The sequence below is a fragment of the Sprattus sprattus genome (genome assembly GCF_963457725.1).
Source record: "Sprattus sprattus genome assembly, chromosome: 20".
Classification (NCBI taxonomy): Eukaryota; Metazoa; Chordata; class Actinopteri; order Clupeiformes; family Clupeidae; genus Sprattus; species Sprattus sprattus.
Window position 1 is genome coordinate 12,702,100 of NC_137918.1, and position 17,229 is coordinate 12,719,328.

General features: G+C 40.6%; 1 protein-coding gene across 1 annotated transcript in view; it reads left to right on the forward strand.

The window, feature by feature from the left end:
* The first annotated feature begins 829 nt into the window (after positions 1 to 829).
* slco2b1 (solute carrier organic anion transporter family, member 2B1) overlaps positions 830 to 17,229 on the forward strand; it is a 30,463-nt gene continuing 14,063 nt past the window's right edge. Inside the window, exons 1-6 of the mRNA XM_080859623.1 lie at positions 830 to 933; positions 9,697 to 9,798; positions 10,523 to 10,660; positions 12,574 to 12,736; positions 12,834 to 13,058; positions 16,136 to 16,234. Of these exons, the coding sequence (XP_080715749.1) occupies positions 9,712 to 9,798; positions 10,523 to 10,660; positions 12,574 to 12,736; positions 12,834 to 13,058; positions 16,136 to 16,234 (712 nt within the window). The 5' untranslated portion in view covers positions 830 to 933; positions 9,697 to 9,711. The remainder of the gene's footprint in view (positions 934 to 9,696; positions 9,799 to 10,522; positions 10,661 to 12,573; positions 12,737 to 12,833; positions 13,059 to 16,135; positions 16,235 to 17,229) is intronic.

Genomic DNA, 17,229 nt, shown 5'->3' on the forward strand with positions numbered 1-17,229 from the left:
CCCTGCATACAGGACAAGTAGAGGCCTTTTTCTCATTTCCCCACGGAAGTGCACTCTATGCCTTCTGCATTTGAGGAAAGACAACAGCACAGATGGAGGAAACAGCCCACCCAGAAAGCAGACGACGCTCAGCTGGACTTCCTGAAAAATACTAATGGCTCTCATTTACATTGCAGACTTATTTTAAATACAAACTAATACAAATTCAGACTCCTGACAACCATTAAATTACTCATTTTGTATAGTATGTGAATGCATTTAATTTATTGAGAGAGATTCATGTACATCCCATTGTTCATTTAGAGATACTTTTAGCACCATTAGGCCACACAGTAAGAAAACATGCGGGTGGAAATTATTGAATTATATGAATTTCCTATTTATTCATTCATTTATGTATTATGTATTCAGTAAAGGCCACATGCACAAATGTGTATTTATTTATTTTATTTAAACTACACAAAGTATAGCAATATTTGGGCAGTAAGGAGTTAAGACATACATGATAACATTAACCGGTTTTTAAATGGATAGGTTGTTGTGCAACATAGCTTCTTAAAGGCATAGTGTTTATTAAAATAACAACAGTTAGCATTTCATTCTATTGTTTGCATCCTTGTGACACTAAATGAACTGAAATGAAATTGACCACTGTTGGCATCTATCTGTTTTATGGTTTGTCCATGCATCGCAGTGTAGGTTTGAGTGCTCTCAACACCAATCTGGGAGGCAGCACATTAGTGTTGACGTAGTTGCAGTTGTGCAACAACTGTGCGGGAACAAAAATCCCGCCCACTTCCTTGTAATCCTGGTGAAAAGTTTGTGCAGGCTTCAACATGACTTCTCTCAACTTGACAAGGGGAGACAGGCATTTCTCTGTAAATGTGAAAGGACAGACCTTGCTTTGCCTTCTGTGAACTGTGCATGTAAACTGTAAGTAGACATACGTATGTGAACATTACTGCTATTGTAATTATCTTCACTTTGTAATTAACATCTTCAGAAACTAACATGACCAAACACTTGGTAAAGTAGGCATACCCTGTATCTGTATTTTGGAGAACATAGAGAATGGAACATAGCACTTGGAGTACAAACCCTCCAAAGCAAGCTCCTTACTTCACTTCTATTTTATTTGTAATGGATGCAAAACAGTCTTTTAAGAAATACTATAGCACATAGAGTAATATGAATATAAAGAAATCTACAAATGTTCTTTACACCAATGATTGTCTTGGAGAGTTAGATCAAATTGATACAGTCATAAGCAAAGTAAATACCATTGACCTATGGTTGTGAGTATGAACTTGAGATTGAGTTACCAGAAATGAACTGTTATTTACTTAGGAAGTAATGCTTTGCAGTCATGTAGATGTTGATGTTCTTTTTACCATTAGTTCACTCTGTGACCTTCTTGGCAGCTTTCCACAGCAGTTGGTTTATGTTCTGTTTGTTGCCTCAGCAACCAGGTCCATTTGGCATATTTCACATGCGCACACCCTCAAAACTATGTTACGCAAATAAGTGTATAAAGTGTTACCTTTCTTTGTTGCTTCTTCTCATTTCACCCCCTTTTGCTCAAATTTGCAAAAGTACTCTTTACACCACTCTTCCATAGAGCCACTTGCAATTACTGTGGGCCCTCAGCATGGAAACACCAGGGGCCCAGAGTTAGGGAACACCAGGGGCCCAGAGTTAGGGAACACCATGGGCCCTCAGCATGGGTTCACCAGGGGCCCTCAGCATGGGAACACCAGGGGCCCTCAGCATGGGAACACCAGGGGCCCAGAGTTAGGGAACACCACAGGGCCCTCAGCATGGGAACACCAGGGGCCCTCAGCATGGGAACACCAGGGGCCCAGAGTTAGGGAACACCAGTGGCCCTCAGCATGGGAACACCAGGGGCCCAGAGTTAGGGAACACCACAGGGCCCTCAGCATGGGAACACCAGGGGCCCAGAGTTAGGGTTCATCAGGGTCCCTCAGCATGGGAACACCAGGGCCCAGAGATAGGGAACACCAGGGTCCCTCAGCATGGGAACACCAGGGCCCAGAGTTAGGGAACACCAGGGGCCCTCAGCATGGGAACACCAGGGGCCCTCAGCATGGGTTCACCAGGGGCCCTCAGTGTGGGAACACCAGGGACCCTCGGCATTGGGCAGTCGTGGCCTACTGGTTAGGGTTTCGGGTTGGTAACCGGAGGGTGGCCGGTTCGATCCCCGACCAGTAGGAAAAATGTGGGCAGGGGGAGTGGTAGAGCACTGCTCTCCCATGCCCACATCCACGGCTGAGGTGCCCTTGAGCAAGGCACCTAACCCCGATCACTGCTCCCCGGGCGCCGCTGCTCCGGGTTAGTGTGAAACATCACTTCACTGTGTGTGTGTCACTTCACTGGATGGGTTAAATGCAGAGGTGGATTTCAGAGTGTGTGTGTCTACACCACCTCTGCCATAGAGAGGACTTTCACTTTCACTTTCATGGTAACACCAGGGGCGCAGAGTTAGGGGACACCAGGGGCCAAGAGTTAGGGAACACCTCAGCATGGGAACATCAGGGGCCCTCAGAATGGGAACACCAGGGGCCCAGAGTTAGGTTTGTTCACTCTGTAGTGGCCCCAAAGGCACAAGCATTTCAAAAGTATATAAAATATTGAATAATAAATCTAATATATATATATATACGTATATATAGTTAAGGTATTTAAAGTAACACTATGTCAATTTGACACTTTTTGAAGTATGGTTTTATAGGCAACTAGCATCCTCATTTTAATAGCATTTGGTCATGTGAAGGACAGATAAACACCCGTATCTTTCCCACTAGCCATCCAGGAAAAGCTTTATGTAGTTTTGTGTTCCGGGCAGTAATACCCTTCAAAAATGGAAGAAAAGCCTTCACAGCATGATATTGCCAGCTATACTGCCAAAAGACACCAGTTTTTGTGTTGGCAAGCTTATATCAGTGAATTGGAATGTTGGTGGTGTAAGGTTTTTGCATTCCTTTTAGATAGTTATCGTAACAGTGTTAATTATCGGACGGCGTGTGTTATCGCCAAACGTTGGCGTTGTCATGTTTACCTGTTATTAAACTGAGCATATCGATTGTGAAACCATTATTAAACTTAGCATTTTCATTGTTTAACAGAATGGCCGATGTTTGACACTGTCCGATAACTGATATATTTATGCTATCTTGCTAGTTCTGGAACAGAACACCTTATCATTGCTTTTAGAGATGCCTTTTTTCAATTTTAGACATTAGATAAAATAACAGTCTTAAAATAGTAAGATTAAAACAAAGTGCAAATGTAAAATAAATAAATAAATCTTTGTGTGGCTTTTAATCCAGTGCTTCTGTGGCTTTCAGTTGTTCTTTAATGTACGTACTTTCAGAAGATAACTCAAGTGTCAATTGCTTCTTTTCAATGTTTGTCCATATATTAAAGCAAGAATAATTTTAAAAACATATTAAAATAGGACATTTAAAAAGTTGGCCATTACACTGGACACATTTCAGTCTTCCTAATGTGGTTTGCATATTTTTCAGAGGATTGAATCTTTCCCACAGTCCTCGATAACTCATCATGTAGGCAAATGAAGTCGTTGCAGGTCATGTGCTTGATATTGTTCTGCGTAAGGCTCAAAAAGATTGTATTTGGAGAAAAAAAAAGCCAAACGCATAGCCAAGTGCATAAAATACAGACATCTTCCTACACAAAAAGACCGACATAAGCCGTAACACCCGAGACATTCGTCGGTTCATCCGCTCGCGCCACACACCAGTCACTTGGGACACACGCACACCGATACAGACACACACAGACGAACACACCTAGAAGCCGCTTTACAATAGAGACAGTAGCTGTGCCGGCTGATAAGATCATACTGAGTTGAGGTCATGGGCGACTTGTCATCTGAAGTATTTTTCTCCCAGGAAACAGCGTAAACTCCATGTTTATCTTCTAACAACAACAAGCATGATTGGCTCAAAGGATGTTACATGAGAAGCATTAGATGTATGACTCAAATCAAGATCCTTGCGGGTTACAACGAACAACTATTTGTAGTGTCACAAAATTGTAAAATGATCATACATTATATATGATTGTTTTCCTTATTGATCGCACATCTATCCCTTCTCCCTTGACCGCAATCAGAAATGTTATAAGGGATGTTACGATCTCTTCTCCTCTATTCATGTTGATGGGGAGTGTGTTTCCGCCACTCATTCATAACTAATAAAAAGGTCACTCAAAGTAGAATCGTACATTAAGAGTTGTTTATTAGCCTACTAAACTTAATCTCACAGTACCGTAAGAGCATCAGTATCTTCTGCATGGCTCAAAACCGTTAGAGCAACGAAGGAAACAAACAGGGGTTCTTTTAGATTTGGCGGGGTCAAATAAGGAGTCCCATAAGTGAATTTCCCCTTTAACTTACTGTACATAACACATAAAGTGGGTATAATTGAAACAAATAAAAATACAAATCAGCCTTATATTGCCGACTAGATACTGTGTGTGGAACGGACTAACCTGGACTTCTTAGTTATTGTCCTCTGCGACTTTAACAAAGAAAATCCCAAATACAGACAATTTATTAAATGCCCGAACAGAGAGGAGAACATTCTGGACCACTGTTACACCACAGTTAGCAGTGCCTATCACACCATCCCCTGGGCTGCACTAGGACACTCGGACCACGTCATGGTCCATCTGATTCCTGCATACAGGCAGAAACTAAAGCTCTGTAAACCTGTTGTGAGGACATCAAAGCAGTGGACCATTGAAGCTGTGGAGGACTTTCAGGCTTGCTTGGACTGTACCGATTGGGAGGTTTTCAGGACTGCTACCAACACTCTGGATGAGTAAACAGAGGCTGTGACATCTTATATCAGATTATGTGAGGACACCTTTGATCCATCATGCTCCAGGGTGAGTTATAACAGTGACAAACCCTGGTTCACAGCCAACCTCAGAAAGTTACGGTTGGTTGGAGAAGGAAGAGGCGTTCAGGAGTTGGGACAGAGACAGGTTTTTAGAGTTGAAATGCAGGTTTAGCAAAGTGCTGAGAGAAGCTAAGCGACTGTACTCTTAGAAACTCCAACACCAGTTCTCAGTCAATGACTCTGCCTCTGTCTGGAAAGGGCTTCTGCAAAGGCCTGCACCTTTCCACAACTGCCAGCCCCAGAACCCCCTCCCTCCTCCCCTACCACAGTGACCACTCTCTCCATCCTGCAGGAGGCTGCGGTCCATCAGGACCAAAACCTCACGCTACAAGACCAGCTTCTTCCTGGCGGCAGTTGACCTCATCAACGCCTACGCCCCTACGCCTGAAGTCTAACGATCTGACTGTTACGTTAACACACATTAGCTTGCACATTGCACACTTGTTTACACATTCCTGCATAGACTGCACAGCTCCTCCACTTCATAATCTGTAAATATCTTTACATTTTGAAATATTTAATTATCTTTTAATATTTTGAAAAGTATATACTTACTTGGCAATACAAACAATTCTGATTCTGATTCTGATAATGATGGCCATCTTTGTTCACTTTGTGTTAAAACGTCCAGTGCGACAGCTGATCCATTGGGCCTCATTTATAAAACGTTGCGTAGAAACCATCCTACATTTTGTCTAAGACATTTCCTGAAATGAGCGTAAGTGAGATCCACAGTAAACAGACGTACACACAAAAAACACGTGTACGCCAATCCAACAGTGGCAAGCAAGAAAGAAACATGTAAACAGCAGAATTAAAGTGAGGCTGACATCGACGTTCTGCTGATGGAACAGCAGATGCGGGCCAAAACATCGTTAGAAAAGCCTGTATGGTGGCGTAATGGCAAAAGCAAAGTATTTGACATGTAGAAGGCACGTCTCCGAAGCACCAGCGGCCGCAACTGTCGCACTGCTGCTCCAGCATCGGAGTCTCGCTGGCCATCGCCACCTTCCCTTAGGCATGCCTTTGCTGTGCTCCACTACCAACCGCGCACGGGCATGTGCTGTATTAAAGTGGTCTTCCTAGGCTGTTTGAGTGTGCGCAATCTGGATGAAAATACATTGGGAACCCTGTTTTACGCAGGAAATCCTCTTACACATTTTGCTTTTCCTGGGCACTGTATGGAAATCTAATACATTACCGGCATATAAAGTGATAATACTGCGAAGAACATCGGGCAAAATTCTGCTAAATGAATTCCAATTTCTCATCGGAACGTTCCTGTAGCCAGGAATCCAAGAACAGACAAAACCTGAACGTGTATGGCCTGGTTGCATCTGGTGCGCCTCTGTAGACGAGAGGCTATTTGGGCACAACGCTCTCGACAAGCTGTAGGCCTACCTGCTTATCAGCCATTCATCATCCTGTGTCAAAAAGTGTGTGCGATCACGAAAAAACCCTTTCTCTCCTTATTGCGCAGTTGGCAATATCCTCTAACAACGCCAATGCAGCTATATCTCCTAATGAAAACTAAGCCACTATTAGACTTTCTATAGGCTATAGATTGAGCTAAATGTTTTACACTTGTGAAATAAAAACGGAATACCTATTAGACGTGAATCTCATTCATGTGTGAATTGTTCTAATAGTTTAATTGATTTTATTGAGCGAAACATTAATGGTGACGGTGGTGCACGATGATGATAATGAAACTGCGTGTCGGCGCTTTGAGTTCTAAATTCCTGCAGTACTCCAGTATTGCCACAAGGAAATGTACTTACACGAACTAAAACCAGACGTAGAGATACGTCCTTTTCTACGTCTAAGACGGTTTTTATAAATCTGTACTTAGACGTGGATTTGATCGCACGCACAGTCTAAGATCAATTCTGTGCGTAAGTACGTTTTATAAATGAGGCCCATTGATAGATACATAATAAACATACAGGGTCTGTTCAAATTGGGTTAAAATGCAGTCTAACTGAGAATCTAACTGTACAGCGAGGCATTGAGGCTTGTTCGAAATGTTGTTTAATCTTTTCCAGTATACTTATTATTCATTAGTTTAATAAGATAACTTATTAAACAGCTCCTCAGAATGTTCCAAAAAGTTTTGTTGATTTGAATGGGCCGCCCCAATGTTCGGAAGTCTGATATTTCTTTATATTGCCTGCTGTTCATTCAACGCTGTAAAATATAATGCCACAACGCAAAACTAATATTATTAGATTAGAGAAGATTCCCACATTAGAGAAGATTTTGGACATGGGGAGGAGGTTAAACTGTAGCAGACTTTGCTAGCAACTTATTTGCAGAGTAAGCACTGTTTCTGGCTCTCCCAAAAACTATTTCTACGAAAACAAACCATTCCATTTCAAGGATAGGTCAATGACCAACTAAAAATATTCTCACCTCAGTCTATCCAGCAGTATTTTATGTATGTCACAACAAGTAAATGCAGTCCCCTTTTCTGGTGATGCCGCTTTTGCAGTCATTCACCAGCCAACCAGCACACCATACGATAGCTAATTTGTAATAATGCTTGGAACACATATATAATGCCAACTAGTCGATGTGTCCCAATTACTACAACTGAAAAACTTTAAGACTAAATGTAAAAAAAAAAATGCTTTCTTCACGGTAATGAACATAATGAAGTCCAGTGTTGGTGAGGTAGTGTGTGTTTGACTCTGGACAAGCTGCAGTTGAACTCTCACACTCCTCTCTCACAAGGTTTCTGCTTTTAGTATTTATTTCTTATTTGTGGCCACAGTGGTCAACTGTGTGAGCTTGTTTCTGATGACTATCATAGTTTCGGATTGATGTGCGTTAGCAGCTGGGCTTCCATACCTTTTATGGTAAATCAGGTGGTGGTTAACTACTGAAACAGAGCACTATGGTGGATCGCACTCTCAATCACTCCATTCATATGAACAAATAAATGTCCCTAACATTTATGACCCTATAACTGTCGTATCCAATAGAGAGGACTTTCACTTTCACTTTCATCAATGGGAGGGCTAATGGCCTTCAATCTTCCCCTCCCCATCCTAACACAAAGCTTTTTCACAAAGACAACTATTTTACAGAAATCTGCACACTATTTGCAGCATACATTATATACCTAAACTTGCAAACATAATGACACAAATCACATTCCATAACCATCCAAATGCATTATGCGATGAAAGTAAAGTAAGTAAATAGTTCAAGAGCTCACACACAAAGCAAACTACTGTCCATGTAACATTACCTAATGCACACAGAAAAGCAAGGTTTGTTCACTGTTTATGAATATGTGGTGTAGTAATAGTAATTTTTGCATGCCTCTAGGTACGTATGTGTATAAGGCGCTCCGAAGATGCAGACAGTGCTCTTGGTCAGAATATTAACAGGCCTAAAGGCACCCAGTGCAACTTTATGTAAACATTCAATGAAAATAATCATTCAATTTCTAGTCTTTTTTACACGTAGTAAGTTTCAATAACTCCATACCATTACATATCGACATTCAAGGAGCAAAGATGAGACGTCGTTGTGTGGTGATAACTGATAGAAAATCGTAAACAACAACAATCGCCGGTGGGGAGAAGCCATTTTTCCATTGACTGGAAGCTTGCTTTATTTATTGTAGGTTACAAAAAATAAAGAAAATGGTGGCGATTGTTGTTGTTATCTATTTTCTATCAGTTCTCACCACACAACGACGTCTCATCTTTGCTGCTTGAATGTCGGTATGTAATGGTATGGAGTTATTGAAACTTACTACGTGTAAAAAAGACTAGAAATTGAATGTTTATTTTTAAGCCTCGAAGTTGCACTGGGTGCCTTTAAGTGATTTATCGTAAATTTAAAATTCACACGCTTATTTAATTTGGCTATCGGAAAAACATTACACATGAACCTTGGCATTTACCTTGTGACTGTCATTACAGTTTACTACACCGCATCTCCTTAGGTGCAATATCTTATTTACTACCCTTTACAATCTTGCCTCAAAATAAAGGACTTATACTTGGACCTGGGTGGAGTTTGTTTACAGAGGACTTTCTCCCACACGATTTATCTCCTCCCATAAGCCTCAGTCTGTGTAGATCACATGTGGTTAGACCTCAAAGGTCAAGTAGTAAAAAGACTTATTTGATTATTTGTCAGTTATTTTGCAAAAACAAGCCCTGTGACATATGAAGGACGCCAGTCTGTGTGCCCCACAGGGGTTTTGGCCTTAAAAGGTCAGGTGGCCAAAAAAATGTATTTCATTCAGACTGAGCCCTTGCTCCATTGGTTTTCCATTATTTCTCAGGATTGCGTAAAGGAATCATTGTATTCCCATTTCCCCCCAAGTTGACATGGTTCCTTAGGTGGGGGAGGGTTGTGTGGCAGAATGGCAAGGAAAACAACAGGGGTTGAACACAGCCTGTATTTGGTAGATGTATGTAGTATATATACAGACATACGTTGGTAAATACATGATACAGGCAAGACCAGTTTAGTGGGTATACACTGTTCTCATAGGGTTACTGTTACAGGGGTAAGGGGAGTAGGAACAGAGAAACATGTCGGTGGTGGCAATAATATATATTGTATATAAAAGCTAGCATAGGGTATCGGGTAGAGTAAGTGTATGGCAGTACAATACACATGTATTTAAAGACCTGTGTTACAAACTGGTGTGCAAGGGACTTATTGTCAAAGGAAGGAAGGATTTTGTTGAGGAAAGAAGTTATTGTAACATCTTTTATGTGTTTAGGATGTGACTGTGATAATGGCAGCTGAAAAGACCAAACAGAATCTACCAATCCAGGTTGGGAGGGCTCCTGCTCCACCTCTGGGCTTCTTCCACAACATAAAGGTAAAACATGAATACACAGGAAATCATAAGATATAAATCCATGGTGTACCATGAGAAATTGATACTTTTTATGCCTCATTTACTATTGCTATTGCTGCAGATATCTTAAATCTTGATGATGAAGTGATTCTTAGAAAAATCTTACCGTTTGTACATTATTCTGATTTAATACCAGATAGTTGTGGTTGAAGAAAGAAGTATTTTCAACTGCTGTGTCAAATTAATTTGAAGAAGACAAATACCCACAAATACTAACACAGGAGTTCTCAATTAGAAACCCAAAAGGTCCACTCGCCAAATTTCCATTCAGTCCAGGTCCAGAACAGTGACAGTCGAAAATCCCAAATCATAACTCCAACAAAAACGTTCGAAATATGCACAAAAGGTGATGCAGTCTGGCCTTATTTTTGTGAAAGATGACACCTTTTTTGTGCTTTAAACTTGGGCATAAAAGGTGTGAAGGCCAGGCGAAGGCAATGATGTAAGTGTTCATTGGTGGGAAAAAAATGTATAGCGCAAAATCATGCACCAATGAAAACTCGCTTGGATCATGGTTAAATAAGAATGTTGATTTTGGCTTACTGTAGGTCCTAATTTGATTGCATCTGGGTCTAGGCAGTGTGCCATGGGAATTGGAATACATTTTTGAGCTTTCATTCAGATATTTTTTTTATATTAATATTAATATTGATATTGAAGTTTGTGTGTTTTGATTATTTCACAGCTATTTGTGCTTTGTCATGGAATACTACAACTAGCTCAGCTCCTGGTATCTGGTTACCTAAAAGCCTCAATATCCACAATTGAGAGAAGATATGGTTTTACGAGTCAGAAATCAGGACTTCTTGCCGCTTTTAATGAGGTAAGCATTTGATGATCTGATTATGTACTTTGAAGACTGCAGAACATGTCTAAATATTGATTTATTTTCCTCCAGGGTAAGTAAAAAATAATTCCCCTCTTCCCCTTTCGCTCCCCTTGTAGTAGTTCAGGGACGTAGGTGATAATGTTTAATAGGCGCCTTAAAACTGCTTCCATTTTGCTGACTGACACTTCTGTATCCCGAATCAGTACAATTATCTGAAACAGTCTCGCATGAAGTCTCAGATGAAGTGTTATTGGAAAAAAGTCAAGTTTAAGGGAATCTGAATAGCCCAGTAAAGAAACCTTAATAGCAGAGACATTTGGGTCTGAGACATCTTTATAATAAAGGAGAAACACTACTATGATATAAAACAGTTAATTGTAAAATGACACACCTCTGCAGTTGGGTCAAAAACTGGCTCTTCAAAACTTAAATTAATAACACACCACTTTGCAGACACACATGCAGACATGTCAGCCCTACTGCTTAGACGAAGATTCAACCAAAGGCTTTTCACTCTACTGCAAACCTTTGCTAATTCGCCAACCTGTGTTGTCGGGATGTATAGGATATTTGTATACACTCTCAAAGTGTGTCTATCAGAGACTGTAAACTCAACATTCTGAAATAGGGGTAAAGAGAGACGATAATAACACCTTTCACTAAAACTCCAAGATCAAAGGTCAAGAGGTCATGTGAAAGGTCAAGTTGTTTTGTGTCAAGCATGTTTTGAGCGTTTATGATTGCTGGCTTTAGGCTGTAAGTCGATGTTGGGCAGTTGAGTGTGGGGAAGTGAGAGGTTTTGGCTGGTGTGATCAGATAGGAACTTTTTTTTTTTGTTGGGTAGGGTTTCCGGCTTCTGAGAAAGAGCAGATGTGCAGTCTGTTGTGAGGTTTTGCTTATTTACTTTTGGATGAACTTTAAATGAATGAGCTTGTGTTTTTTGGTAAGCTTGAGGAGGAGAGCTTGGGGAGTGTCTGAGACGTCAGGCTGCGCTCTTGGAGGGAGATTGGGGTGGAGGTATCCTGTGTGAACCGTTTTTTTTTTTTTTTAAGATTTACTTTCAACTTTTGACGTCAATCCTTTAACCCTGACGCATCAACGCATTCCAACGCATAGGTGTGACCGGGGTGTTACGGCTCTATCACGCCCACTGCCTTACGGGTGACTGCTGCAAGCGTGAGGCTTTGGAACCAGAACATGCAATTGGAACCAGAACTTTGGAAGTTTGCAATTGGGAAGACTGGACAGTGAGAGCCAGGGCAGCAGGAGGGGTCTTGAGAGGGTCAAGTCTATGAGAATGGCACAGATATGACTTCAAGCAATACAATGCAATAAAACAAGTCTCACGACCAACACATAGAGTCCATATTTTACATAGGCTAGGACAGTGAACATTTTCACTTGATAAAATACATGTGATGTCAATGTTACTGGAAAGAGGACTAACAAACCAACACAATATTTAGCCCCATAATTTATAAAACTACAGTTAATTAACCAAAGTCATCAACAGGCATATTATACAATAGAGTACAACCGCAACTCATTTTGGGGTCTTTGCACTCACTAGAACTTAAGGTTGTCACCAAAAACAAATTGCTTTTTTCTGTGGCTTTGGACAAATGCAAAAGTTTTTTGATATTGGCAAGTACATTTAATATTAACAATCACAATATGTTCTTACAGTTACACAACAGAAATTTGATTGCTATAGCAGAGTATTGTTGTATGTACAAATTTCACAAATTCATGAATGTGTAAGGCAGTCAGTGTATAAATGTTGCTGTGCGAAAGTAGATTAATAATGGGCAAGTATGGGAAAGCAGTGCTCTGTCAAAAAACAATGGTACAGCTTATAGCAAATTGGTCATTTGAAAGATTATATCTAATCCCTTGTATTTTTGTAGGTGGGGAACACAGTTCTCATTGTGTTTGTGAGTTTCTTTGGTAGCCGTGTGCACAGGCCTCGTTGCATTGGTATCGGAGCAATGATAGCAAGTGCAGGTGTCTTTATCATCGCCCTACCTCATTTTCTTAGTGCACCATACAAACACTCGAACTTCATGAACAGTGAGTAACGTGTAAAAAGCACTGGATTTCATAAAGTTTTATACACAGACTTAAGCTCAAAATACTGCATATATAAACATATTCTTCTACTTTTTAGGCACCATAAACAACAGCTCTGAAATATGCCATACGAAGGACCTTTTAAATTCTGACTGGCCACACCAGAAATGTAGCCAACAGGACACCATTGTCCATGAGGAGGTTTTCCCCATACTCCTTCTGGGCCAGTTACTCTTGGGAATTGGTGGTGTTCCAATTCAACCCTTTGGAATTTCATACATAGATGACTTTGCCAGTAGGAGAAACTCACCTTTCTATCTAGGTAAGAGCAACAATTCTTTCCAGTGTTTGTCTGTAGGCCTATACAAAATGTAGCAACTTACGAACATCCAAAGTTTCACAGGGTTTCTCTTTGTTAGATGGTACAGATTACAGAGAAATAGATGGGTGGCAAGGAAGGGAGAGAAATAGACCTGAAACTGAGACCTAATTTACTACATGGACACAGTTTCATAACTTAAACTATACATTGGCTTGCTATACTGCTTTAACAGTGTATGTGTTGATTTACCGCTGCTAACTTCATCTGAATCAAACCGCTGCTAACTTCATCTGAATCAAACTGCTGCTAACTTCATCTGAATCAAACCGCTGCTAACTTCACCTGAATCAAACCGCTGCTAACTTAATCTTCATCAGTCTAGCCTCAAACCGCTGCTAACTTCATCTTCATCAGTCTAGCCTCAACCGCTGCTAACTTCATCTGAACTGAAGTATCTTAGTGACTGCACTCACTACAACTGCCTTACATTACATTACATTACATTACATTACTTCGATTCTGGAAATACTTCCCTTACCGAATTCGGTGCCACTTTAAATAAGGCTCCATTATAAATGGTTTATAAATATGTTATTAATTAGGTTGTAAACCCTTTGTAAGTCATTAATAAGCCCTTATAAAGGAGTTATAAACACATTTTGTATACTTCGATGCGGGCTCACTATTTGGGAAGAACCCCATCTTGGCAACCCACTGTCTATCCCTTAACTTGCTCTACTAGCCTAATTGCACACTCCCTACCATTCCTGTATTTGTTACTTTTGATCTCACCTTGTACATTCTAGTCCAAACTAATTCTCCAGAATGTAGGTGTAAGTGTGATGGGCTATATCAAGCTTAATAAAAAATAATGTTAGCTCCATTTTATCACCTCACCTTGAACATAGTGTTACAGTGACCACTGCAGACAAATCATAGCATATGTTTTATATGTGCAGGTCAGGGATTCCATAGACAACCACGGTCCTCTCAGTAAACTAAACTCCTCAAAAAAAGTTCGGAAACGTTTCTTCAGTCGATTATCCCTCCCCTTTAATAATACCAATTGGTATTGTATTGTATATCGTTGGAAAGCTTTCAACTGAAGATAACGTTCCGGAACTTTTTTTGAGGAGTTTATATGTCAAAGTACAAAAACACCAAAACACAAAAGACACCAGACAAAACTGTTGGAGTGTTATGTTGCCTACTCCAATAGAACACCAAGGAAGGAGCGTGCCCGTTCATGTAGGACAAGTTCATGTAGCCTGAGTCTGTTCTGTTGTAAAGAAGCCCCTCTCAGTGTTGGTGTTTGTGGTGTGTTTTACTACTGGTGAATGGTTGTTTGGTAGGTTCTTTTTGGCTACCCACATAGTGTCCAGGGTTCGTATCCCAGTTGGTTGCCTTCATACTAAACCACCCAGGGACGTGCACAGGAATTTTGAAGGGCCATTGCTTTGACCTGAAAAAAGGGCGCCCCCTGGCAAAAAAATAAGATCTCACGGACTGTATGGAGAACTTAGAAGAACCGGGTCTTTATTAATAGTAACACATAAAACACTCAAATACAGCAATTCATTTGAGCAAGGCATCATTCTGTTGAGGACATTCCAGCCACCCCATCATCATACTAGTGGGCTTGAAAACAGCGACCTTCTGCATTTTTTTGGGGAACTTCACAATAGAACGGCAAGGCCCTACTGAATGTGAACATTTGATAAAGGCCTGATTGTGTTTAAGATTATTGCTCTGTACATGAGCTGGATCTGTTGGATTACTCAATCTCAGCAAAAAAATCTAAATCTGTATTCAATTGATTCTGCCTCACTCTCCATCTCAATATCCACCCTTGGTGGCATCCTGTCCTGACTTTCTGTGTCGTCTCTCCTTTCCCTGTTTTCCAAGACAGTTCTGTCTCTCGTCTGGGTCTGGCTCTGGCTCTTTGTCTGCAGTTGATGTACTTGGCTCATCATCTGTCCAATTATATATTATTGTTATTACCATTATCATTATTTTAAAAGGCCCACTAGAAGTAGTGGTATGTTATTTCTGTTCTGCTCAGGCAATATCTTTGAAAGGATCTTTAAAATAGCCTATACTTTTTTCAAGATTACATTTATTTAGCATATGGCTCTTTATCCCTGTACTTTCTAGCATGGTCCTTTCATCCCATATTTGGTGATCAGCACTAAGGTCTACCTGTCCTATGTGTCTCCTGCTCCACATTTGTCTCTGTTCTGAGGCTTGTGGTTGCTCCTCATCTTAAATGTAGTGTAATTATAATACATTGCCATTAGTAGGCTTGAAATATTAGCCTGAAAATATGAGCCTGTTTCACATTAATTGATAAGCCTACACATTGTCATCTTTATCACAATGCAATGTCTCTCTGTCACCTGCTGGTTTGCTTTTTTTTTTTAACCAACTCTGCAAAGATGTGCTCCCCTTTGCTGGCTCCTTTAGCTGATTCTCTCTCTCCTGAATCCTTCTCTTTTCCATTGGCATTCTTCCTTCTACCGCACTCTACTTTAAACAACACCCAAAACAGTGATAGGATTTAGGCATTTAACCATTTACCATCCACCCTCTACCCTGGATAGTGTGTGGCGTGCCATTGTATACATAACATACAGAGGATAACACGTTGCGTTGTTGAGTTATGTCAAGGAAAACAGAAAACTTTGTGTGTATTATTCTATGCCCCTAATGCACATACAAGAAGATTGTTAGGGTGCAAACCCATGCCACCGTTGTGAGCGACGCGATCTCTAAACCCAATGCATTTCAATGGGAGCCAATCCATTGTGACGTAAATGAGCGATCTGAGCGACGCGTCCGTTGAAAATTGGAACATGTTGAAACTTATGCAAATGAGGAGCAATATTTCCCGGCAGCAGCCAATGAGATTGTTTGGTGTCGTCTTTGACGGTTTGAAAATTGTAGGACTGTATGCTATTTCCACACGCTACACCACGCCCACTCAAAGCGATGGAATTTTATCGCGTCGCTGTCATGGGTTTGCACCGTTAGGCATGGATTAGGAAAAACATAAGTATTATTTGCTCCCTTGTTTTTAGGTATCCTTTTTGCGGTGACTGTGATTGGCCCAGCCTTCGGGTTCATTTTGAGTGCACTCATGCTACGTTTCAATGTGGACATTGACAAGCTTTCACATGGTAAGTCTGTGCTATGTTACTGTAAGTAAGCAACTACCAGTATCTTCTGTTTTGTAAGCATAAGGGCAAAGATGCACCAAGCCAACTGTAGAAAAACTGCTTATTTTAAGGGCGATGGTACAATTGTATATATACAGTATGTTACCCTTTGGGTGTATAAAGTTACAATTTTAAGTTGATTCATTTATAAATAGAATTAAAAGGTCTGAAATATATTGGATTGTATGTTGTAAAAATGCTTTGATTTAAATGTGTTTTATATTATTTGTATGTCACGGACCAATCAGAGCGTGAAGTTAAAGGTAAAGGAGCTAGGCGGGATTGGAGAAGAGAAGATGGAAGAGTGTGGGCACAGTTAGTCCAATGTCATTAGTTGCGAGAAGAGATTTCACTGTTAATAGCTCCATCTCTAGGCTATTGGAGTGGAAGTTTATTGACATGAGGTGACGGATAGATAACTACGTAGTGAATGACAGTGTGAATCTACGAGTTTAGTGAGTAGAAAGTAGTGTAGTAGAGCAGTCAAGCGCCGGAGCCATTTTACCTAGCTGACCTGCATGAGGCTGCCTAGACACAATTTAATGTTACACGGTAATTCACCGTGTAAGTGCTTGGACTTTGCAAAACCGAGTCGACTGGACACTGGTGAGTTAGCTGTTCGCTTGGATAAGGTGAACAGAAGAATTAGCTTGACTGAACAGCCAAGAGTTTACTAGTGTGCACAAGGAGCAACGTGGCTGCTTGTTTCGGCTGTGATACCTTTGAACAACTCCAGGGAACTCCGTTATCATTCCACTGCAACGGGCTCTTGCTATTATTTTAGTTTTGCTTGTGTGGCATAACAATATGGTGAGTGGAGATGGGACTACCTAGAGCAGTGGTTTTCAACCTTTTTTCAGTTTTGTACCCCCTGTGAAATATTTTTTCAGCCAAGTACCCTCTAACCAGCGCAAAGCATTTTTGATTGAAAAAAAAATATGTTATACACAGCTCTA